This window comes from Plectropomus leopardus, chromosome 7 (genome assembly GCF_026936395.1).
Source record: "Plectropomus leopardus strain MGB_pleo_1.0 chromosome 7, ASM2693639v1, whole genome shotgun sequence".
Classification (NCBI taxonomy): Eukaryota; Metazoa; Chordata; class Actinopteri; order Perciformes; family Serranidae; genus Plectropomus; species Plectropomus leopardus.
Window position 1 is genome coordinate 27,268,523 of NC_142182.1, and position 25,278 is coordinate 27,293,800.

Below are 25,278 nucleotides of genomic sequence, written 5' to 3' on the forward strand. Positions count from 1 at the left end.
AGTAGCATCTCACTAGCCATTTTGCCTTGTTTGCAATGCTGCTTTAATTCCAATCGAAATATGATTGAGTTCGTTTACACAAACATGAATCAGTCCATTTATAAAGCTTGTGTATGGTGTTTACATGAGCACAAAGAAATTGGGTTATTCATATTTCCTGTCTACATGTAGAATACGAGCAACCAGCCTACTAATCACTGTCTATTTGTGCAGACGCCTATATATAATCAATATAATAAATAGTTCAATCAATATTTGTGAAGATGTGTTGCTCTCAGAAACCAAAAAAGTAAGCATGAAAGTCATAGGGTATGAAGTTGCTCCGTAGCCAATCAATTGGAGACTAATGTTTCTCCAAAGTTTTGAGATGTTTTAAATGTTTTTTTTTCTTTTTAAGACTTTAAATATGTGTATAAAAATGTATAAATATGTGTATAAAAATATGTTGGATTCAAAACATCAGCTTGTTTTTGTGACAGTGGAGTTTCCTCCCTCACGTGCCTGGAAAGTAAAAACAGGTCAAGACTGCAGCCTCAGGCTGATACGGCCCTCTACCTGACATCCTCCCAGTTTAATATGCAACTCAATTTCATACAATATATACATAGTAGGGGGTCTGTGCTCTGTCTCTTTCAGCTAAGGGGCCCTTGGTCTGAACTTTTATGAACCCTGTCTTAGACCATAGGAGCATGAATTTTGAAAATGAGTGTAGTTCCCTTTTAACTGCTACTTTCTTCTCTGCTCCCTCTCTCTATCAATCACACACACAAACACACACACACACACACACACACACACACACACACACACACACACACACACACAATGTACCGAGCTATTGTTATTCCTCTTATAACACTGTCGTCCACACCGGTGTCAGCCTGTCAGCCTGTCACTGTCACCGCATAGGACAGGGAACAGTGGATTAAGATATACTGCCTCTTTCATTACAGAAAGACAAAACTCGGTTTCGTTAGAAGTGAGACGCTTTCACTGCCACTTTTTTTTGTGCTTCTGTTATGTCTCTTGACTGAAGCCACACCTGCGCAGGTAGTCGATGGCGCTCAATAACAGTATTCCAGTATCTTTTGGAGTACTCTAGGTAGAATATTTGTGTTTCTCATTAACAGAATAAGGGCTTATACAGGTTTCTAAAAACAGGATATGGTGTTTACATCCCCAAACACATAAACGAGGTGCTCCAAAAATCTGATCATAAACAGGTTACTCATGTCAGTGTAAATGCACTCATTTTATTGAATGAAAGTTCAAGTGGAACTGTGTTACTTTTTGTTGGCTTTTTTTCATATTTTTGTCCATATCATGTTTTACCCTTCTTTGAAGAGATTTGGGAATTTACCACAACGGCTACAGGGCTTTCAAAGGCCTGATAAAAAAATAAATTTCTCTTTAAAATCTTGCACTGTGCAGCGTTTGTTTTTAAAGACGAGAAGCGAAAAAGAAAAGAAGAATCTGCGACATTGATGACAAGGTCATATATAAAACTACAGTTTGGGAAGATTGAACACTTAGAGAAGCACCTGCCTTGTTCTCTACCTTGTGAGCTTCTATCTGTCTGAAACCTTGGTAAAGGGTATTAATGCTGAGAACCTTTTAGTTTTTTTAAAGTATGATTTGTCCTCCGAGAGTTGCTGAGTGTGCCTGTGTGTGTGTGTGTGTGTGTGTGTGTGTGTGTGTGTGTGTGTGTGTGTGTGTGTGTGTGTGTGTGTGTGTGTGTGTGTGTGTGTGTGTGTGTGTGTGTGTGTGTGTGCAGAATATTTCCCAGTGCTAACTTCTGATTCGCTGAAGGGGATACACATGTTAGTCTTTGATGTTGTACCAAACTGCTTGATGATCGCTGAAAATGGATGCATTAGACGGTTACCTTGCTTTTTTCTGTGCAATTGAAAGCACTAGGCCGTGTGTGATTAGGCACGCCGGCTGGAACAACAGACACCAGATATGCTGCTTGGAGGCTAAACTAATTTGTTTTCATCTCCGGTGAAAATTACCCGGGGTGCAATTTAAGAAGTGTGTCTGTATTCCCGTAACTCTCCCTATGAGCTTGTCTTTGTGGCTGGGGATCTCTGTACTCAAACATGTGTTTTACTGTGCTGTATGTGTATGTCTGTGTGTGTGTTTTAGTGGAGGGAGGAACATTGACGTGACCGGCTCTGGATTTGACCTGATCCAATCCGCAATCCTGAAGGTTGAGGGAGGCAACTATGAATCTTTTGAGGTGTGTCCATTTCTTTTTCTATTCCCATACATTTCCCATTTGCATAGTAGCTGGGATGGGGTGTAAAATGTAAATTAAACAGACTGCAATAACCTGCAAATGTTTTTCAACATTGATGGGCAAAATAAATATTCAACATGCCAAAATCTTTCTCCATTACACATTTTTTCAGTGCAACTATTTAATTTAAACCAGAAGCTGATATTAACTCCATTAAACTGCACTGATAAAGAAATCATTACATTTTTATTGATAAAAAATATGTGCAATAAAATGAAATGATACAGAAAAAAGTTTTGAGGCTCTGATCCATAGTCAGTGTATTACAATCAGTAGATGTCAGTCAGCACACCCCCAGTTTGGAGAAGCAGGCTGATTTTGAGGCGAGCATAGATGACAAAGTGAAGCTGTTGATGACTTCCCGTCAGAACTGGCCATCTGACAGAAAGGTTAATCTCTTAATATAGCGTGTACTTAAACTAATATTGATTTTTTTTTTTAGGTGCCTAAAATACATTTTGTTGGTGCCCCTATACACTACATTACATTGCTTAGCTTCTGTGTCGGACTTTAGCATGCTTCTCCAAATTAGGGGCATGCCGACTGAAGACTTCTGTATGTTGAACCCTGACTATGAATAGGGATGCCATACAACCCCACTTAACTCTAAACTAAACTCTAAACTATCCCTTTAATACTTTGGCTTATGGCTTTGTTTGCAATGCCAGCTTCAAAACACTTTCTGTATAAAGAAATTAATGTCTCACAGTGTTCAGATGGCTTTACAGCCCATTCTTTGACACGGAGAGTCTTAAAATCTTAAAAATCTTTTTGAGGTGTGCTTGTGAATCTTGAAATAAATTTCACCCTCAAAATGTGTTTAGAGTTACCAAACACTTTCATAGTGTTGGTGAAAGAAAAGAGGATACAACCATGAATGTGACCCTGTCCAAACTGTTTTCGGAGGAGTCAATTTCATAATATGTGTATATTTACAGAACACAATACATTTTGTCTTTGTTTTCAACTGAATATATGCTGAAAAGAATTTGCAAATCATTGTATTCTGCTTTTATTTATGTTTTTACTCACCGTACCAACTTCTTTTAAATTGGGGTAGCATTTATCAGCATCCCTCTTGCTGTCTTCCAGTCAGCCTGTTGATTATCCCCCTCTAACAGTCGTCATTTCTTTGCCCTCTTCACTCTCTCCTTTACTGTCTCTTTCCTACTAGTCTGGTATCAGAGAGTTTCTGCTTTTTCATCTGTTCCCCTCCTCACAGCAGCAGCACTGTCCATCGATCTCCCCACATCTCATGAGCCCACGACTATAGTGGTTATTCATTCAGACTCTGTGAGGCAGGCACACGCGCGCACACACACACACACACACTAACACACATCTCCAGTTCTCCATGCTTCCACTGATCATCGAGAGTCCATAAGCCAGTATTACTTCATCTCACTTCTTAGGCCATAAATCCCTAAAAACCTGTAAGATTGCAGATAGCAGCGCCACTGTTTCACCCTCACCAAGATATAACTATGTTCCTCGTCCAGCTTAATCAAGTCAGATTGACTCTGCCAGGGAACTTAAAGGAGTTGCACACAGCTTGCTGCCGCCTGCCCTCCAGTGTACTGGGCAGCGTTAAGCAGTTGCAATTTTGTTCATTTCATTTAAAGCGCTAAATTTAATACCAGCATTAAGGTTGCAGAAGATTATGTGAATATGCAGCTCTTCACTACTTCGCTCCCGGCCAAGTCCCCGGTCCCCTGCCACCCGGGGGGACGACAGAGATTTGAAAAGACTCCTGGCTGCCACAAACTAGCAGCAGATGTATGTGTGTTATCTCAAAGGCCTTGGCTGGTCAACTTCATAAGCTTCTCTTGGTTTAAGTCTGTCCACTGAACTAGACCCAAATATTTGTGGCTGCTGGCTTGTGGTGAAAACATGTTGATTACATTGTGGGTCAGGTTAGCGGCTCAAAGCAGCATGTGTTTTTTTTTAACTCTGTCTTCTGTAAAGACCCTCCAACTCATGTTTGCAGTTGTAAATAGAGACTTCAAGAGCTGGTTGAAACGGCTGCTCATTATTCACATTTAGCCTAGTTATAATAAATGATATTTATGATCCCCTTAATGTGTATTTATAACTAAATTAACTCGGGCCACACCACACAAGTTCTTAGTTCTTATGAAGAGATTAGGTGTTTCTAAATATTTACACATTATAACTGAAAGTGTAACTGTTGCATAGCTAACTGAATCAAAAAATAACCTAATATATGTTAAATTACAAGACATTATAACAACAGACTAAATGATCTGTAATCATTGAATATATCAGGGTAATCACATATTGTGCAAATAAAACCAAGTCACAGTTACATATATTTTAAGAATTATCAAATAGGTTAAATATATTGCTCGTCTCCTAAACCTGACAACACTTTTAAAGACAGTTTGCCTGTTACCCTTGTATTTCCTTCCTCCAAAACAGTAGTGAAGAAAACCAGGAGCTCATGCCAGGAGCTGACTTTTCATTAAAATAAAATTATGACTGGTGTGTTAACTGTGAGCCAAAATGATCAGAGCACAAAAGGCCAGACTGCCTCCCAAGTTACTAAATGACCGATTGCTGACAAGCAATTTTGCATTTAAAAGGTCCTTTTTCAACAGAGTCCGACACAATGCTTCATTATATCCCTTCAGGGAAACTTAATAGAGAACAATGAGGGCAAAACAGAATCCCCAATCTGCATCAACCATAATTTCTCTCATCTAGCTCAACTAAAAAAAAAAATAAAACAGTCTGTCATTATTATTGAGCCTGTTTGTACTTGGTACCAACAACGTTATTTGCAATTTACCACCTCACGTCTCTCCTCACTTTTGTGTGTGTGTGTGCGCGTGCGTGCGTGCGTGTGTATGTGTTTGTGTGAAAACATGAGAGCAGAGGATGTGTGACATTTTAGCAGTAGCATTTGAACTAATATAGGGAAAACACATACATACATTTGAACAGACATTGATGGTGCCCAGATGATGTATTCCAATGACACTGAAAGTTGGGGTGTAATAACTTTGGTGAGCGTTTAATTTTTCATCCAGTGTTTTCATGAGGTCAAAAAATTCAAAAAATGTAAAAAAAAAAAAAATTAAATTTGTGCAATACTTTAGTTTATCATGGCCTACCAGCTCTTTGTTACTTTTAGACAGAGACAGGCTAGCAGTTTACCCATGTCCAGTCCTTTAGCCAAGCTAACTGGCTGCTGGCTATAGTTTCATATTCATAATGCAGATATCAGAGTGGTACTAATTTTCTCCGCTACTTCACAAAAGTTGAAGCATTCCTTTCAACACAGAACTACATAGTCAGTATACAGAGCTTCAGCAGGTTCACAGCACAATAAAAATGAATTTAAAAGGAAAAATGTACTTTTTAGCAAAATGAGATAAACAAATTCAACCAGTGTCAAACTCAACAGGATCTGCGTGACTTCTTCAAAGCATTATCTGATGTAGCCTACGCTTTTTGCCTCGTCCTTTTGAAAAACTTACACTGTGTGTAGGGTTTAGCTGTCATGAGCAGTATTGTCAGCTCTGCATCGCAACAATCAGAGAGTGACAGAAATATCACCACCAGTCCGGCTAATCAAAACTAAATAAACAAAGCCAGAGAGGAGGAATGACTCAGTGTGAGTTGTGATTCATCGGAGGTTGCTATTCTACGATGACTGATTTTAATAGAATGACTAAAAAGAGACACACCACCTTCCCCATTGTACCAACCCAGGCTTTTTCCCCACCATCCCACCCCAGAAACACTCTTCTTCACACAAAAAAACCCCATGAATTCACACTAAAAGGTCCTCAACACCCACTGTTTGCTTTTCTCTCCCATATTTTCTATTTGAATGCTGTTATATCCTCCTTCATGTATTGTTTGGCTTACTCTATGTATTATGTGTCAACATATAACTTTGTGTTATTTTTGTCCATTGGTGATATTTTACTATCCCTCTAATACATTCAGGTCGCCCACGAGAAGAACGACACGTTCATCAAGTTTCACTCTCCGACAGTATCCCGCCTCCAGAACCAGCCCCTTAAAACCTACGTCCAGCTGGACAACTGGGTGAAGGAACTGAAGCCATTTGACTACCACCCTAACCCCAGCTTCAACAATTGGACCAAGAAGGTCATCACCGAGGCCAGCATCATCATCGTCACTGTAAGTGCATGCTGCTCAGGCCTTTTATAATGCTGCAGTATGACAGCACAGTGTTTTTGAGAAGTCAGCCTCTTTATGTGAAGGAATTAAGACAAATGGTGTTATTATTTGACTTGAGGATAAAAATGGAAAAGATGCTGAATTGCAGTTGCTGCACCACATTTAGCTCTTTAGCTGCTTATGTTATGGATGGGTTTCATTGCATATACAAATTATGCAGATAGCAGTACATTTAATATTCAAGCTCAGTGGGGTGATTGTTTTGGAAGTCAAATGAACTGAGGCAAATGCACATCAATAGATGCATTTATTTATCCAAACTCTTATGAACATACAAAAAAATATTCTTAATGTAAATATCCATTGCTCTGAAACGGTTTTCCCAACTTGGGGGTGGTAAGATAAACATGGGGATTCATGCGATAATTAACAGGCAATAAGCATATTTCTGACAGGCAAAATTGTGACTTTTTATGTTTCTGCCATCCTTACTTTTTATTGAATGACTGGGTAATTTTACATCCCAAGTGAAAAAGGTCTTTAATCTGCATATGACGAGTCTCATTTTTGGTTATACACATACTAACAAGTAAACATAGATTTATTTTAAAAGGTCCAATGTGTAGAATTTAGTGACATCTATTGGCAAAAATGTTGTATAATATTCATAAAAATGTTTTCATTAGTTTATAGTCACCTGAAAATAAGAATAGTTGTGTTTTTGTTACCTTTTCTTGTATCAGACACCATACTTCTTTCATTCTTCATCAAAAGGAAGAAGTTTCAGTTTTGCAACCACACTGCTAGATGCCCCTAAATCCTACAGACGAGAGCTTTAATTCATAGTTAGAAAAAAAAACTTGTTCAGGATACATCCAAATATAAATGATAATGCACATTACTCTATTACTGGTGTGGAATGAAATCCTCTTTAACTGACAAGTACCCAAGTTCATATTTGAGGTTCAGCATATTGTGTGTCCAAAGTTGGGCCTAAGTTTTTTACTGTATGCAAACACCAAAAATACAAAGGTAGAAAAATAATGTAAAAAGAAGAGAACCTTTTTTTTATATATAATTCTGTCAACTGACTGTATGCTAGGAAAAATAAATCAGGAAAACATTTCTTTTTATTCACCAAATGATTGGAGTTAAATGGAAGAGTTGAAGGTCAATATTTCTTTTTACACCCCATTTTAATTATTCAGTACTTTATCCTTATTAACTAATGGTAACTAAAATGTTGCTTTGTGCCATTTGGTCTGTGAGACTCCTTAACACAATACAGAGAATGATCCATCAACATGTTCTTGAGTTCAAGTTGCTTGTTTTTAAAGGTCAAAGTACTTTTACCTTCCTTTGCAGTGAAATTGCAGTGAAATTGGCCAGGAGTCATACAAAACACACTAATACTGAGAAACAGCAGGACAGTTTCCAGAGTGTTTCAGTTCTGCAGCATCCAGGTCAAAATTACAAGTAAACAATCTAAACAATTAGAGCAAATTAACAATCTACCGACAACACTTAAATCCTGTCTACCACTTATACCATTGAAATGGCAGTAGGGACAAAGGAGACATTATATCACTTGGTGCTCATAACAGCCACTTAAAACAATAATCTGAGGGTAACATTTTGAACTCTGACTGACGGGGTTGATCTTGGCACTCCAGAGGGCAAGTAGCCTTCCTGAGCACCTTCTTGGTGTATAGATATGAAGGCTGGGATTGACCCCAGCGTGAAAACTTACTTTTAGCTTTGATAAGACCATCAAGCTTGTTTTTGTTTGCTAAAGTCAAGTTCTCGTACCAAACAACAATACAAAACATTATGACTGATTCAATAAAACTTTCGTTAAAAGAGTCATCACCATCATGTTTTCAAACTGTTATGTAAGACTTAGGAAATCAATTGAGGGAGACCCTCATTTTCAATGATGCCAAGCATGAATGATTGAAAAACAATCTTAAAATAAACTGATAACCAATATGCACACCAGTTAAAAAAGAAATAAAGTCATACAAAATAACAGTATCAGTATATAATAGCTAAAAGTTTAAATGCAGGATAGTAAACATGGTATGGTGTAGAAGGTTGAAAGCAGTTACAGTCAGTTAAAACAAGATGTGACATAAGTCATTTTAAAAGCCATAATAGTGGCAGAGTGTCCAAGTTTAAGGTCTATTCCATGTATACAGTGCATTGTAAGAGAATGACAATTTTTCTAGTTCAGGTTTGATGAAGGGAATGTTGAGCAACAACCTAATCTGTGTCAATTTGGAGTTAAAGGGGATGAAACACAGATAATAAAAACCCATGCTGTTCACGCCTCACAGTTGGCCAACGTCTTGGGAAAAAGCCAGTGGTGGGTGCTGTAAGTTATGAACGTTAGGGCTGAGTGGTAGACCACATCCAGTGATTTCAATTTAGAGGCGGCAGCTTTTCCATATATGACACCCCCATAATCCAAAACATGATTCTACAATTCTTTTTCTATGTAGAAGAGAGAAACAATTCTTACTTCTATACAGAAATCCAAGTATTGTTCTTGTTTGTCTGATGAAGACTCAAAGTTAAACTGCAGTACTGTTACTGTCCCCCTATCTCATAAGACAAAAAAGCAGCAAATCATCACAATTAAGAAGTTGGACATGTTTTGCATTAGTTCGTTACAAATCAAATTCTTTGTCCATCACCTAATCAGTTATTTGTCTAATCATTTCAGCTGTAGATTTGTCATATAACTTAGAACTTCTTTATGTCAGTTTCAAGGCTCCATAGGAGTCCCTTTTTTTTTTTTTTAAAGTTTCTTTGTGCAAACACACTTTAGGTAAATTAACAGGAAAGGAATCTGCAAAGAAAGGTCTGAGGCCTTTTCAATTACTCAAATGCTGGTTTCACTTAAACTAATTTCCTTATATATTCCAGACTGCATTATAGTAATTGAAAGCATGTCTGTAGACACAGAAGTGTGCTGTGGAATTTCAGAAGTGTATATTGCAATGCCAGAGCTGTGGGATTGACTGGAGCCGTGCCTACACTGTCTTAAGTAAGAAATTACTTAGAAATGTGCTTACAATGAATATAATCTTAATCTTTCTAATTACTTTGGCACTCATCGTGGAAGAGTGAAGAGCTGTTATAAACTTTCCAGCCCATTACTAATGAAAATATGATGTCTCTACTTGATGGTGCAGTAATTAATTTCTCTCCCATGGAGTTCAGTCACAACAATCTGAGCTTTACAGTTGATATTCTTCCCCTGCAGGGTCGAGGATTCTCCAAAGCTATGACGGCCAAAGAGGCTCAAGCATTCGTGGGTGATGTTCCCTGTCAAGTCAACACGCTTCAGGATGACAAGCTGTTTCTGGACCCGCCTTCCACCACGCCCCGGGCTAGCTCCCGACGGCACCGCAGGGACACCCGCCCCGAGCTGCTGGACTTAACAGTAAGATCATACAAAGTCAGGCAGACACAATGTGGTGGAGAAAACCACACTGTAAAAAACACTCAATTGCAAGTAAAAGTATATAACTATAATCAGGACAATGTAGATATGTGAAATTATTCCATTCAGCTATTTTTTTAATAAACATCAATACAACTTAACAAGCACAAATGACCAAAAAATAAGCATATCAACAAAACTTGAAACAGTGCAGTGTTGATAACATTAATGATTCAAAGGTCTGTCAGCAAGGCTCCAGCATTTGAAGGAATCAGCAAGTGACCCATACAATAGATCAAACCTGGAAACAAAAGAAAAGTTCCTGTGGCACAGTCAAAGCAAAAAAACAAACAAACAAGATGACACGCCTTTCACCTGTAAGAAATTCATCATATTATTTAAACATGGGATCTTAAAAGCAAATACATTCCTCAGAAGTCGAGCATCTGGCTCCCATGACATGTTAACTCTTTATATAAAAGACAAAAACTCATTTCAGAAAAGCTAATAAGATTTTTTTCATGTAAGCTGGAGCATTTTTTTATGTAGAATTGCAACTACTAATTATTTTTTTGTGGATTAATTTGATTACTTTCTCAACTGAGTGATTGGTTGATAGACTAATTGAATGGTTGGTTTGTATGTGCTACAATTACCCAGAACCCAAAATGACACCTTCACAATACTAGTTTTACCCAACCAATAATCCAGCCTTCAAAATTATTCAAAATAAATCAACATTAGAGAGGGAATGCAGAAACTCAGATTCAGAAGTCAAAAACTAAAATGTTTTGATGATTATCAAAGTAGTTGCTGATTAAGTGTCTGTCATTTGACTGACTAATTGTTTCAGCTATACTTTATTTTACCTTTAAGAAGTTTAATCTATGAGCAATGTTGGGAAAGTTACTGTCGAAATGTAATAGGTTACAAAATTACTAGTTACCCTGTTTAAATGTTATATGTTATGTAACTGTTTTAATTACTTCATGGTGTAACTAACAACATTTGATTTCTTTTCTTGGGTGACTGATTGTGGTTACATTAACTTACCTGAAAATGTTTCCTCAGGTTTGACACCCAGCATTCCAATGTTTACAGCATTTTCACCATTGCTAAACAAGATTAATACTGTGCAGTAGTGTTAGAGCTCTTCTCTGATTTCAGAGGGAAAATATTCATCAGTCTTGTTAAAAGGCATTCTTGTCCAATGGCATGGTCACCCGCCTCGGCATGGTCTGCTGGTGGAAGGCATGGCTGACTCAGGTTGCTCACAGCAATGCCTAGTGACTTGATTGGTAGATGAGAGCCAAACACAAACCAATCAAAAACAGCACTCAAAACTGAGCGCATAGCCTGCATACTGCCAAATGAATAGAGCCTGTCTGGACACAGAGACCGCTCTTTGTAAGCCAGTCTATCCTTGACGGAGTTTCATGCAAATTTTGTCACAGAAGTTTTTTTATTGACCTTGGCATAAATCCTTGTCGGGATTTATACCAAAAGAAATCATGTATCAATAGCCAAAAGATGCAAAGCAACATAATGAACGTTATATTCTACATATATGCGTTCCATTGAAAATAATATTATAATATATAATATTTACATGCAACTCCATTGTAATTACCAACATTTTGTTTAGTAACTGTAACTTAGTTACATATTTTTTCTCAGTGAATGCAATTAGTTAATTCTCTTAAATCTTTATTTTAAACATTAGGAGTACTTTAAGCTGTCAGATAAATGTAGTGGAGTAAAATCTGCACCATTTTCCTCAGAAATACATATGAGAATAGAAGTATAAAGTGTCTTTAAAAGATAAAAATCAAGTACAAATACCTCAAATAAATGCATTGCTTCAGTAAATGTACTTACAGACACGCGCACAGACTTGCCGATGAGAGCGTGCATGCGCCATGAATCTTTACTGTACTTCTCTAGGCATGTCCTCTGTACATCTGGGGACCCCATTTTTTTCACCGGTTGAACAGTTTTCATGTAGCTACAGGCTCTTTATAATTACATTTAATTATAGCCGAGCCACAATTGTGATGAATACTGTAACCTCTCCTCTGGGTAATTCCTTCAAGTGAGCTATTGTTTCAATTCTGCGGCTCTGTGCTGCATAAAAAAAAGTGACACCAACAGACTATCAATAGGTACAGAATACCTACACAGAAAAAGCTTGATTATAAAGTGTCACACTCAATGCACTTATGCATTCGTTCAGTTAATGCGGGTCTGCCAACTTGCACATAGCCCCAGCCCACTTTAGAAATACTGAAAGGTCCTGCTGCTGCTTTAGCAGAGCTGTGGGCAATTATGTAGATTCTTCTTCATCCCAGTTTCCTCTGCAACGCTGTAGAATCTTTTCCATCGACACCTACCTGAATAAATCTCTGGCTAAAATGTCGAGAGCTTGTGCAGATAATAAGATTCTCTCTCTCACTCTGTTTATCCACAGATCAAGTTTGGGAAAGGGGAGTGGGTGGTCGGCTCGGTGGAATACGAGAAGAAGAATGATTTGTCACTCTACATCATCATCCCTGCTGTCATCGTGCCCATGTTGCTCATCATCGCCATTTCCGTCTACTGCTACAGGTAAATTAAGCTATTTCAGGTAAACGTCACATACATTATTTATTTGTTTTAAAAAGTAAACTAAGTTGGTTTACAGTTTGTGTAACCACCTCAAATAGCATGTTTTAGAGTAGAAAGGTCTAGTATAAATATTTATTATCTGAACTTCTTGACCCTACAGTTAAATGTCATATAATACTCTGTTTAGGCTTTTTAAATTTTTTTTATTGTTATTATTTTACAGATACCTACTGTACCCTTTTTTTGCAGAAGCTGTTTTCACTTGTCATTTAGCAAAAAGCATCATCCAGTTTACTGTTAAATTACAAACCTGCAATATTTTCTACTAGTGGTTAACTCTGCCTTTTTCCCTGTGACTCTTTAACCCTTGTGTTTTCTTAAAATTGGCTTTACCTAGCTCTGCTGTTTGCATAAAAAAAATAAGAATAATTTCAAAATCAGTTTCCCTTGAAGTACTCTTTTCCTTTTCTTCTGACCTTGTTAAAACCATAGACTGTAAAACCAAATTTGTGTTGAAAAACTGGGCTTGCAGATTTGATAAAGAGGATGTTAGTTATGTTTGGTGTCAATTAGGCATTAGAGAGGTTTAATTTCAGGATTGACCTCTTATGTTAATGAATGAACTGTTACAAAACTCAAATAACAGAAATCAGTATAGACTTATTTGGGGATTTGGGAGAAGTGGTGCTGCATAAAATGTACTGTCAACATCAATCACAGATGTACCTTTCAAAAGTCATTGGATTTGATTATTTTATTTAGTCTTATGAGTCTTAAAGACATAAATTCGAAGCATTGTCATCAAACATATTGATTTATTGATTCTGAATATATAAAACGGTTTCAGTTAGCCTTTGGTGGCATCAAGGTATTACGTTTTGATAGGTTATTTAGAAATCCTGATGGTATTGATTTTAATAGTGTCAAAGATACAGATGCTCTTTTTCTATTAAACTCATACGGAGATGCTGTATTTTTTTTTTTTTCAACAATATTTTTATTGACTTTACATATTTAACTAACAGACACTGAATAAAACAATAACAATACTTGAGTTAGACATAAAATAAAATAATACATAGACATACTGTACTAGACATACATAACAAAAAACAAAACAGACATATCAAAAAACATATTAATAGACATAACTAAATATAGACGGGCTCAGCAGCACATTAATTTAAAAATCACTGTGCACCCTTACGGCTAAGAAATTCCATTAGAGGTTTCCACACTGTTTCGAATTCTTCTGCCTTTCCCCTTGTTATATAAGTCAGTTTCTCCATTATAATACAAGATGCCATCTCTTTCACCCATACATGTATTGAAGGTATATCCGGTTTCCCGGAGATGCTGTATTAACACATATAATGTACAGCACTCGCCACCAGAGGTCAGCTAAGAAATATGGTGACTGCCAGTAGTTACAGGAGCGTAAACAGCAGGCCACCAACGGCAGAGAGAGGCAGTGAGTCAACAACTGAACAGCGGCATACACTAATACCCTGCACTGCACTTTCCCGCTCTTATAATTAATGGTTACTGCAGTCATTTCTCAGCTACTGACCATGACAAGAAAAGTCGATGCTTTTGCAAAGTTTTGTTATATTTACCCCCAGAAGAAATATAATGAATTGTATTCCCTAAATGTAAATGTTTCCTTGTGGTATTGAAATTAGCAATAATCAATATTTTTAGGTAGTGTATCAAAGTTAAAAATTCCACGTTTGTGACAACTCTAATTAGTACTGTGTCATTTTCAGATTTTCTGTACTGGGCTTTTAAAAAAAATGATCAGGAACAAATCTCTTAACATTAGGAAAATTATTCAAGTATTAAGCTGTTAAAACCAAGTAATGTGTTTTTCTTTTTTCTTTTTGAGTGGATAAAAGGTCCCAGTACAGCAAGTAGACTATGAAAATGAATTAAAGCCCCACAGAAAAGTAATAAAAAAACCAATATTGTGTAACAAACATTTTGAGTTTTTTTATTCTTTTAGCAAACTTGTGACCCCTCAGATTTATCCTTGGGATCCACTTCCTTTTTAAATTAATTTCATTATTTTTTAATTGTATCAGCTTAATGTCATTGTAGGGATTGTTTAAAGTAGCATCTTATCCTCTTAATTTTTCCTGTGCTTAATTTCACCTGCTCAGATGATGCATCTGAAAGACTCTCCCCCACATAAAATGTATGATTACGTTCCCAGCTGATGTGTTTGTCACAGGCAGTCATGCATCAGTTAAACTGCTGAATATTAATAAAACACCTACTACATACCAGAAACAACAGACTCGCAGTGACAGAGTCATACCAGCTCTAACAGGATATTTTTGAGACTAAGAGGAAACACTGTAGCTGAGTTATCGGCCAGCTTTGCTGACTCAAACCAAAGTCTTTGAACAGCAATTAGACCTGAAATAATTTTCTAAAAGTTAAAATCCTTTCATGTTATGATGATATGTGTGTTGTCTTTGTTAAATCTGTTCAGGAGAAAGAGTCAACAGGCAGAGAGGGAGTATGAGAAGGTGAAACATCAGCTTGAGAATCTGGAGGAGAGTGTACGAGACCGCTGCAAAAAGGAATTCACAGGTACCAGCATTGCTGCTGTGCAGAAGCTCAGCAATATCACTAATGCCCCTCAAAGGATCCATGTTTCTAAAAAGCTATAAAGTAATGAAGTGCTTCATAGCTCTGATTACATTTCTTTGATGTATTGTACTGCAGTGAATTAAATAAATTCTCCTGCTTAACATCATGTTATCATCATTACGAGGAGCAGTTTTGCAGTAACCGTAATAGAAAACAATCTTTCACAGCTGAAATTATTTTCCCGGAAAAGCTCTCCCTTCTCTGCCTCTCGCAACATAATGATTGAGACAGACGAGCTGCACACAAATGAGAAAAGGCTGCTTATTAAAAAGGAACAAGGTGCTATTTTCTTGTTTTTATTATCTTGCAGACTTGATGATCGAGATGGAGGACCACACCAACGAGCTGAGTGAGGGACGGATCCCCTTCCTGGACTACAAAACCTACACTGACCGTGTCTTCTTCCTGCCCTCTAAGGACGGGGCCAATGATGTCATGATCACAGGGAAGCTTGACATCCCAGAGGCTCGACGGGCCACCGTGACCCAGGCGCTCAACCAGTTCTCCAACCTCCTGAACTCCAAGACGTTCCTCATTAATGTAATTACACTGCACATGAGAGAATCACTGAGTGGTTAGCTGTGGTGACAGACTGATAATGTCTGCATACACAGAGTTTACTGCAGTGTTGTAAAGGTGTTCAACGTTAGAGCTTCACATCTAAATTTGTTGCATTTTCTTTTTAGCCGGGTAAGGAGAAGGGCTCTAGGAGGTCAATCAGCCGGTCTACCACTTTAGTCCAGACTGAAATATCTCAGCAACTGTTAAATCGATTGGCATCAAATTGAATATTGACGCTCAAGGTTCTCAGATGATGCATCCTAATGACTTTGGTGATCCCCTGACTTCTCTTCTAACACCACCAGTAGGTTCACATTCGTGCTTTTTAGTGAAATTTCAACAACTACTGGATGAAATTTGGTGCAGACTTTCACTTCACCCTACAGGATCATTTGTAATAGATTTGCTGATCCCCTGACTCGTCCTCTGGCACCATTATCAGGTCAAAATGTTGGTAGAATACTTTGGTTTATACCAAATTCCTGCAAAACTATTGAGATTCCCGTCAGCCTCAGTTGTAACTTGTGTGTTTGATACTGAAGTACCTGCTAAACTTTAGGCTGTTAGCATTGTCATTATGAGCTTAGTATTTAGCTCAAAGCACTGCTATGTCAGTACCAGGTCCCCATCTGATGTCATGCGGACCAAAAGTACATATTACTATAAACTTACAAGAGAGACATCTGTAAATGCCAGCTCTATGGGCCACACAGTGAGGAAGCAGCGCTGATCTCAACTTCTATACAGCTTCATGCACCACTGGGATACTTTCATAGAAATGATTGTGTAGCACATAACTGGAGCCCAAAAAAGATGTACCCAAGCTCCGTATTATTATTATGACATAGGTTAAGTTTACGGTTAACTGGATAATATTTATGAAATGTTTTAGCATGAAATGTGTCAAATTTGACACGAACACAATAGGTAATATGTGTCGTGAACAGAATATTAAACCAGCTCATCAAATTAGTGAAGCCGTGTAAACATCAAACCACATCTAGAGTGTCTTTCTCTCATTTTGAGCTACTCAGAAATCACAGTACATACATACACAGTTGTGGTGTCTATTCTGAACAAACTGAACTGGCCTTATTCATCATAATGAAGAAGTGAGCAACACTATGGCTCTTTAGGTGTTTTAATAGTGGTTGGACTACAATGGCACGGAGCCATGGGTTATATCAGGCTGTGGCTACACAGGCAACCCTCCAAAAATGTGCCAGGGTATATTCATTGTGAATTCAATACACTGCATTTACAGCCCTACCTGTACTTACTTAGGTAAACTTTTATTAACAAAATCGCAAGTGAGGATTTACCTCCCACAGCTCTGGTGGTGCACACATCTGTTAGCTTTAAAAATCTGCCATACCACAGTGAGTGCACAGAAAGGTCCTTTTTATCTCTCTAAATGCAGCCTCCCTTGCCTTGATTTAAGGACTTTGTAATGTGTTAGTTAGTGGAAAACAGTACTGGAAGTGAGAAGCGGAAGACAGAGCAGAGGGAGACGTGTGAAGATTCCTAATAATCCAATATTGCTGGCAGAGAAACAGCCTCTGAGGTGTTAACTGTACATGTGTGGGTGATTCCTCTTCCACTAATTGGTATCTTTTCTTAGATGCAATATTTTTCAAGGCAGAACTGAATTTACCTTGATAATTATTGTTTTCGGAAGAATTAGTCTTTTGATTATTTATGCATATTATGTTGGATTTGCTCGTGCGTGCATGTGTATGTGTATGTGTGAGGGCTTCATTCAGATGATTAATTTAGCTTGTCTTTGCCTGTTTCTTTATGTGTATGTTGGTGTGTTTGTAGTTTATCCGTACCCTGGAGCGCAGTCATGACTTCAATGCCAGGGCCAAGGTTTACTTTGCCTCCCTGCTGACGGTGGCTCTGCACGGGAAACTGGAATACTACACTGACATTATGAGAACACTGCTGCTGGAGCTGATGGAGGAATATGTCCACAGCAAGAACCCAAAACTCATGCTGCGCAGGTGAGTGAGGAGCAACTCGGTGCTGCTGCTATATACTGGTGCAGTCAGATACAATGCCAAAACAGCAGGGTCAAGTTTAATATCTAAGATGTTTTGTACTGCTAAGATATCACAGCAGATACATTTCTTGGATGCTTCTTAGTCATGCTTGCAGAGTTGTTCAAGGGTTGGGGATGTAGGTCGGTCAAACACTTTGGTCCAGACTAAAATATCTCAACAACTATTGGATGGATAGCCATAAACGTTTGTACAGTCATGTTCCCAAGAGGATGAATCCTACTGAGTTTGCTAAACATGTAGTCTGACTCACTGGATGTAGACTGTAGCTATAAGCCTGCCATTGGCTGGCTGATTTATGCTGGCATTCTTCTACCCCTCCACTACGTGTATGTTAATGTCTCTAAATACACTTCGCTGTGGGAAACAACAACAAGAACCTACAAGCTAACAACCAATGTTGTGACAAAAATTTGTATTGTGAAATAAAGCATGCCTACCCTGATCTACACCAAAAAAATAACTTGTTAACTTACCTAAAAACCTCCAGATTCCATCTCATGCCCAATGTTGATCCATTTTCTGACACGGGCAGTCGTAGTTGATTTACATCTTTTTACTGCAGCAGCATGTGCCAGTGACATTGACTTCACCAATGCTCCTATCTGTTCCACTTCTCACAAGCTTCTGTGATATTGTCATAATAATGTTCTGCAAGAGCCACATACAGGTAGCAAATTGTTTGTGGTTTTAACAGATCCAGTGGGATTCTCCAGAGATAATATGTAGTCATGCTTCACCTTTTAGGTTGATTATCATGTAATGTTTGTCTTTTTTTTATCACCAAAAGTTCACAGATGACATATGACTGGTAATTTTTTTTTGTGGCATTTTCTTTGGCATTTTAATGCCAGGTCTTGTCTCCCCACTTGCAAATGTTCAACCAAAACAAGTTCCCCCAGACACTATTTTACAAGAACACCATAGCTGCATCCTGAGCTTAGTGTCACCCAAGACAATTGTGATTGGGTATTGAGTATTTTTTCCCCCTTCAGTGGAATTATAACGTGTGCTTCCAGATCTTTATCTAGTGCTAGTGCACAATGCTGGTCTGGATATGTGTGACTATTGATCCCCTGACTTTTCATTTAGCGCCACCAGCAGGCTGTAGTTTGCAATTATCTAGTAGATATCTCTACATCTACTGGATGGATTTGCAGTAAATCTTGTACAGACATTCATGTTAGCATAAGCTTGTAGTTCAAAGCACCACTGTCCCTGAGTAATATCTTCACAGCCAGCGTGGCTGTAGCCTTGTTAAGCAACTCTTGCACTGAGATCATTAGATGTCCTTATTTCTCAGCTCTATAATCAGAATCACTTCATATCTAAACCCTGGCAGCAGTATAATTAACCAGTTTAGGAGGACTGGGATTCACTTCAAGTTGCAGTGGACTGTTTCATTCTGTTGCCATGTTTTCTGTTGAATTTTGCTCTGACTACTGTAGTCCACTATCAAGAGCCAGACTGCTGCTTGATCTATTCCAGTCCTCTTCCTTCTGTTTCTCCTTCTGTTTTTTCCCCTCCAAGTCCAAGCACAGCGTGCTGTGTGATTCTTCTTTTTCTGTTTCCCTTTGTCATCGTATTCATCTTCTCATCCTACAGCTCGTGACACAAAAATTGGTTTTGTCCCATACTGTTTTTAATTGAGTCAAATTAAATTGACTATTTGCAAGTTATTTTATGGCACAATCCTGCATCAGGATGGCTTTTCAATTGACATTTCTAATTTAAAAAAATATAACTCAAATACTGTTCTCATTCTATTGTATGAATAAGCTCCATCTCTCAATCCTGATGAGAGCAACTCTCATTAACTGTAAATCACCTGCAGTGGATCATCCAGCCTGACCCGAATTCTATTTTAATAATTGCCCTTTTCACAGAGCAGAGAGATCAGTTGTTATATTACAAAAATTTGCTATGCCTCATTTAGAAAATTATTTAAAAAATAATGTTATGATTGGCATGAAATTATAACTTATTATTATAACTAATTAATTGGTATTTTTAGGATCTTGCCAAATCCTGCAAATGTCTCCTCTGATATTGCGTAATATTAATTGCTCAGTGTTTTCTCCCTTGGCAACATCTCCTAATTCCTGTGTTGTTTTAGCGCGTGTAAACATTCAGCTGACTAATTTGATTGAAGTAAATAGCCCTCAGAAACAAATCTCCATTTTTAGAATTCTTTGTTCCTCACCCTCTACGACACTATAATGACCGTGTCAAGGTCAAATTGTCCGCTGATGGCGGCCTCCCCTCCCTCAGCAGGACCTACTTGCCTGACAGTACAGTCACTCATTGCGACTGGTGGGGGGGTTATGTGATCTGAACTGTCTGCTGTGCCTAGGCACGCTGTGACTGGCTGTTATGCAAGTACACATCTTAATTATCCCCCAATGGAGAGGCTCATTATGCTGATTAGGCCATTGTGCCAACACAACCCCCCTTTATATACAAGACATCTAATTAGGCATGCTAGCAGCTAACAACCGGCGCCACCAGTGGATATGTGACATTAGGATGGGCGATCCGTCAAATGACCACTGACATGATTTTTGTATTAAAATATCCTGATACTGACAAGCAGTGCAGAAATTTCCCCTGTTGACATTTTGTAGCTGCATGGTCTTAAGAAAGTAGTGTTTTCACGAGAATACATTGACAGTACAACGTACAACAATCTACACTGCAGTGCTGCCGTATCACCTCTCATTCAACTTTGCCTGTAGAAATGGAATATGTTATTTCTTTTTATCCCCTACCACCTTTGAATCAAAAGAATTTGTTCTTAATGACTTGTCTGGTTAAATAAAGGTAAGGTAAAAAATAACTAAAAACATAGACTTGAACATCACTAAGAAGATTTAGAGTTCCATAGGCTCGATTGAACAGGTTGAGGAACTCAGTGTCCCTCAGTCTGCCAACATATTAAATCAGAGTATGGCTTCTAAGCAGCGTCAGTGTACCTGAGCCAAACAATGAATGCAACAGGAATGATTAATTTGTTGCACTGCACCCACTTTCCACAATGTCTGATGTGATTTGTAGCGTTTGTTCTATGTTTTTTGTTGTTTTTGCTTTAATGTTTTATATTTTTTTATGTGCATTTTTGTGACGCATTTGTCCTGGGATGCAAGACAAATATCAGATTGTTTTTCAGATAATCAAATCACTTCAAATCACATCAAAAATCATAAAAAACATTCAACATATTTCTAAATATTTTAAGACAAATGCACCTACATGAGCTCACTTAAAACACAGTACATCAGTGAAAGCATAATATGCATTATGGCTAGGCAGTGATTATTTCTCAAGGTTTCTTATAGATTCAGAATTTAAGTTGCACAATATTAGAATACTAATTATGTACGTAACATCCTTTTCTTGTATTTTCTAATCCAGTGTTATTTTTTGCAGTACCATAGGTGTAGACTTGAGTCACATTATTTGGACTCGAGTCAGAGTTGAGTCACAAACTGATGACTTTCAGCTGGACTGCAAAATTTTGAAAAACTTCCAAGTTTACATGGACATTAACACCAATGACTCTTGAATTCACTTGTACGTGAACCTTTTGAGTTGAAATTACTTGAAACCTTTCCCCAAGTCTCAAGTTCCTAAAAGTATGTTATTTAACCTTTGAAACCTGAGCAAACTGACTTGTTTTTATCTAAAATCATGGGAAGCGTGTGAAGAGCAGTGAGAGAACAAATGACCCCAAGTTAGCAAGAAATTAGTAAAAAGTAAAAGAAAATTACCTAAAAATTAGTTTTAAAAAATGAAAGGTAGAAAACACTTGCAAAAAACCCCAAACAAACAAGGCAAACACAGCCTCAAAAAAGGTGCTTAAAATTATATATATTTGTAATATAACCTTAAATATGTGATTTGATAATTGTAAATATTTTTTTTCCCTTTTCCTTAGACATTTTTCCCAAGCTTTTTTAAAAAAAATAATTTTATAAATCTAGTAATTTATTGCAATTTGTGGGACATTTCTTACCAAGTTGCCTTTTCCCATGTTTTTGGAGAAATCAAACATTTAACTCAGGGTTTAAAGGTTTAAATACTTGTGAAAGGCATCTGAAAGAAGCACCAGAAAAATGATGTCGCTCCAGCTTTCAAAGGGTTAAAAAGTAAGCCCAGTTGAACTCATTCCTGAGTCAACTAACATTAATGATTTGCAGGAGCATACCCAGGAGCAGTAACATTATGTTTCTGAGCGCCAGTTGGAAAGAAATAATAACCAAAATAATTTAGTTGGTGTACAAAAACTATGCAGTGGTCAACAAAAAAAGGACTTGCAGTAAGCAAAACATGCAGATTAAAAATTACAGAGATGCAACAACTTCCAACATACTGTTTTTTAGAAATACAAATTTTTATAAGAATTCATGTTTTTATAAATGTATTATTAGGCCACTGTGTTGTTTAAATGGAATTACCTTTAGTGAAGCGCACACTTTGACTTGTTTAGGACTTGAAGCTCTAAGTGTAGGACTTAGGACTTAACTTAGAGCTTGAATGTAAAGACTTGAGACTAACTCTTGACTTGCAAAACAGTGTTTTGGTTCCATCACTTTGCATTGATACACTAGAATGGTTTAATGGTATTCTTACAATGATATTAAAAATTACTTAACTGATGTGTTTCTCCAGATCCGAGACTGTGGTGGAACGGATGCTGTGTAACTGGATGTCCATCTGCCTTTACCAATTTTTGAAGGTAACATGAATTTATGGTCACTTAAAATGTATAAAAAGTCATATTATAGCCAATTATTTTCTTAACACCAGTCAAAGGGATTCTAACCATGTGTATTTATAAATTGGCATTTTTATTCAGTGGTCATTAGTCTTTTATGTTTCAAATACTTCATCGTTAAAAAAAAGAAACTGTGTATAATGACCTGCTACAGCACACAACTGTGGGCTCAGTGGACACATTTCTCCATTTCTTTCATTAGTGCTCTGTATTGACGATGTGCATTTATCTGTCCTCTAAACTGCTAATCACAACAATTAGCTCCTTGACAACATCTGACACAACTTCCACTAAATGGCTTTGTGTGTATATGTGTGTGTTTTTGTATGTGAATGTGTGTATTAGGACTCTGCAGGCGAGCCCTTGTACAAACTGTTCCGAGCCATCAAGCACCAGATCGAGAAAGGGCCCGTGGACGCCAGAGTGAAGAAAGCCAAGTACACCCTCAACGACACAGGCCTGTTGGGCGACGATGTAGAATACTCTGTCCTGGTGAGATGGACGGACACGCACACACACACACACACACACACACACACACACACAAAACAAAAAGACCTCACACAAAACACTCACACACATCCAAACCCATAAACTCAGTGTCAGAGAAACTGCACACACTGCACACTGTTTTGTGCCTGGTGAGCAACACAAACACGGACACACAGACACAGTGCAGTTGCCATGGTAACCACCAAAAAACCCCCAGGCGACTGCCCGCTTTTGTGTGACATCCATTTTCAGTGTCAATGTTCTCGGCTCGAAAAGTGACACAGCAGGCAACACATTCCAATATAGCGGTGAAATGCATGGCTTAGGTGAAAGTACTACAAGTAGGTACAAGTATAGAGTACAAGCCAGCGGCACAACCTCTCGTCGACCTTCCAACCTGCACCTGTTCTGTATCCATTTGGGCCAGCTTACGGTCGTCAGGAAAAAATCCTGTGTACCTCGCTCTGGTATCGTGTTTCAATAATGGAAGCTAATGTGAACACAGCTGTTTTCTGTTAAAGTCAGCACAAATAAAAAGGCCCATGGGTAATGGCGTTGTCGAGGACAATTATCAAATTAGCCTGAATTACACGTCTCCTGCCGTGATGGATTGCCTTCTTTGATTGAATTACAGATTGAGGAAAGTAACGTAGTGGGCTAGATTTCACAGGCAGACACAGTGTTTCCTATTGGCTTTAATTCACAGCGTGCTCTTCCCATTCACCTCAAAGACGCAGACAGGCTTCTGAGGTTGCTGTGTGCATCTGTCGAGTGGTCAGTTAGTTATGTCTGACAGAGTGAGTGAGTGTGGGAGGCGAGGTGGGTCAGACTTTGCTCCTGCTGAGCCTTGGTCATTAGCGGGCCAAGGTGACAGGAGTCCTCTCAGGTGTCACCACAGATTATGTGTGTGTGTTGGTGTGTGCTTACAGAAGCCTGGTTGCCATGACGACAACATCCCGACAGAGGGACTCGGTGTGTGGGCGTGTGGGTGGGTGGCTGGGTGCTCTCTCTGGCCATGTTTGAATATTTCTGCATATTTGTAATTTGTGTGAGTAGGTGCACGCTTTCTGCACATGCAATGTTACCACATGCTGCTTGAAGGGATGGTTCAAGTGGGTTGTAAAGGGTACTGCATTCGTATACAGTGTATTACCTACTTAAAAAAAAATCTATATCAGTTTAAGTTTGCACTATACTGAGAGTATTTTCACCATTTTTCCCTCATGTCAGACAGCCTGTTCTGACGAGGAAGCCATTAACAGCTTCAATTCCCTATCTATGTGCTCGTCTAAGTCACCAGATGCCATGGAGAAAAACTATAATTTTAGCCAGCTGAACACGGGAGCTACTGGTCTACCACTGCCTTGATCAGTTAGTTTGTGTTATTGTGAGACACTGGCAAATCCAAACTAGCCCTAATGAATGCCAAAGTCACATAATAACACAAAAAGCAAAGTAACTAATTAAAGAAGTGATAGACCTGCAGTTCCTATATTTAGCAGTGGTAAATCACTGTTTTTGTCAATAGGGTCTGGCTTTAAAGAGAGCAATATAAAGGCTTTATTTTCCAGTGGAAATCACTGTGTGACATTAAGGTAAAGCAGTTGAAATACTCTCAGTAAAGCATAGGCTTAAACTGATATCGATTTTTTTATGTTGCTTAAATAGGTTTTGTTGTGGCCCCCATCCACAGTGGTAGATTACTTAACTTCCATGTCGAACTCCAGCCTGCCTCTCCAAACTGACTGCCAACTGACTGTTAATAACACACTTTCTATGGATAAGTATCCCATACAACCCCACTTCAAAAAAATCTGAACTACCCCTTTAATATGTGTTTTCGTGTGTTTTTGCCAGACCCTGCAAGTGCTGGTGCAGGGCGAGGGTCCGGATGTGACGCCCGTCAAGGTGCTGAGCTGTGACACCATCTCTCAGGTGAAAGAGAAGATCATAGAGCAGGTGTACAGGAACCTGCCGTACTCCCAGCGGCCCAAGGTTGACAGTGTCACACTGGGTGAGTAAATAAGGGCCACCTTAGAGGAGGATGAGCTGAAGCAAAAAAATGTCCAATAATGATGAATGATGTAAGTGTTACAGGGAGTGGCAAGGATGTCAGAATGGAGAAGCTATTTCAGTCCTGACTGAAATGCCTTTTTAATTAAATCAGAGTGCATTTGTCTAAATAGATAATTGATTTTTTTTTCATTGTAAC

General features: G+C 38.3%; 1 protein-coding gene across 2 annotated transcripts in view; it reads left to right on the forward strand.

Annotated features, from left to right (window-relative positions):
- plxnb2b (plexin b2b) overlaps nt 1–25,278 on the forward strand; it is a 153,161-nt gene that overhangs the window by 115,419 nt on the left and 12,464 nt on the right. For both annotated transcript variants that reach the window (XM_042496046.2, XM_042496047.2), the window contains 10 exons: nt 2,146–2,239; nt 6,275–6,472; nt 9,741–9,920; nt 12,388–12,524; nt 15,019–15,119; nt 15,490–15,719; nt 17,562–17,743; nt 22,469–22,535; nt 22,920–23,066; nt 24,924–25,080. In XM_042496046.2, coding sequence (XP_042351980.2) covers nt 2,146–2,239; nt 6,275–6,472; nt 9,741–9,920; nt 12,388–12,524; nt 15,019–15,119; nt 15,490–15,719; nt 17,562–17,743; nt 22,469–22,535; nt 22,920–23,066; nt 24,924–25,080 — 1,493 coding nt within the window. The remainder of the gene's footprint in view (nt 1–2,145; nt 2,240–6,274; nt 6,473–9,740; nt 9,921–12,387; nt 12,525–15,018; nt 15,120–15,489; nt 15,720–17,561; nt 17,744–22,468; nt 22,536–22,919; nt 23,067–24,923; nt 25,081–25,278) is intronic.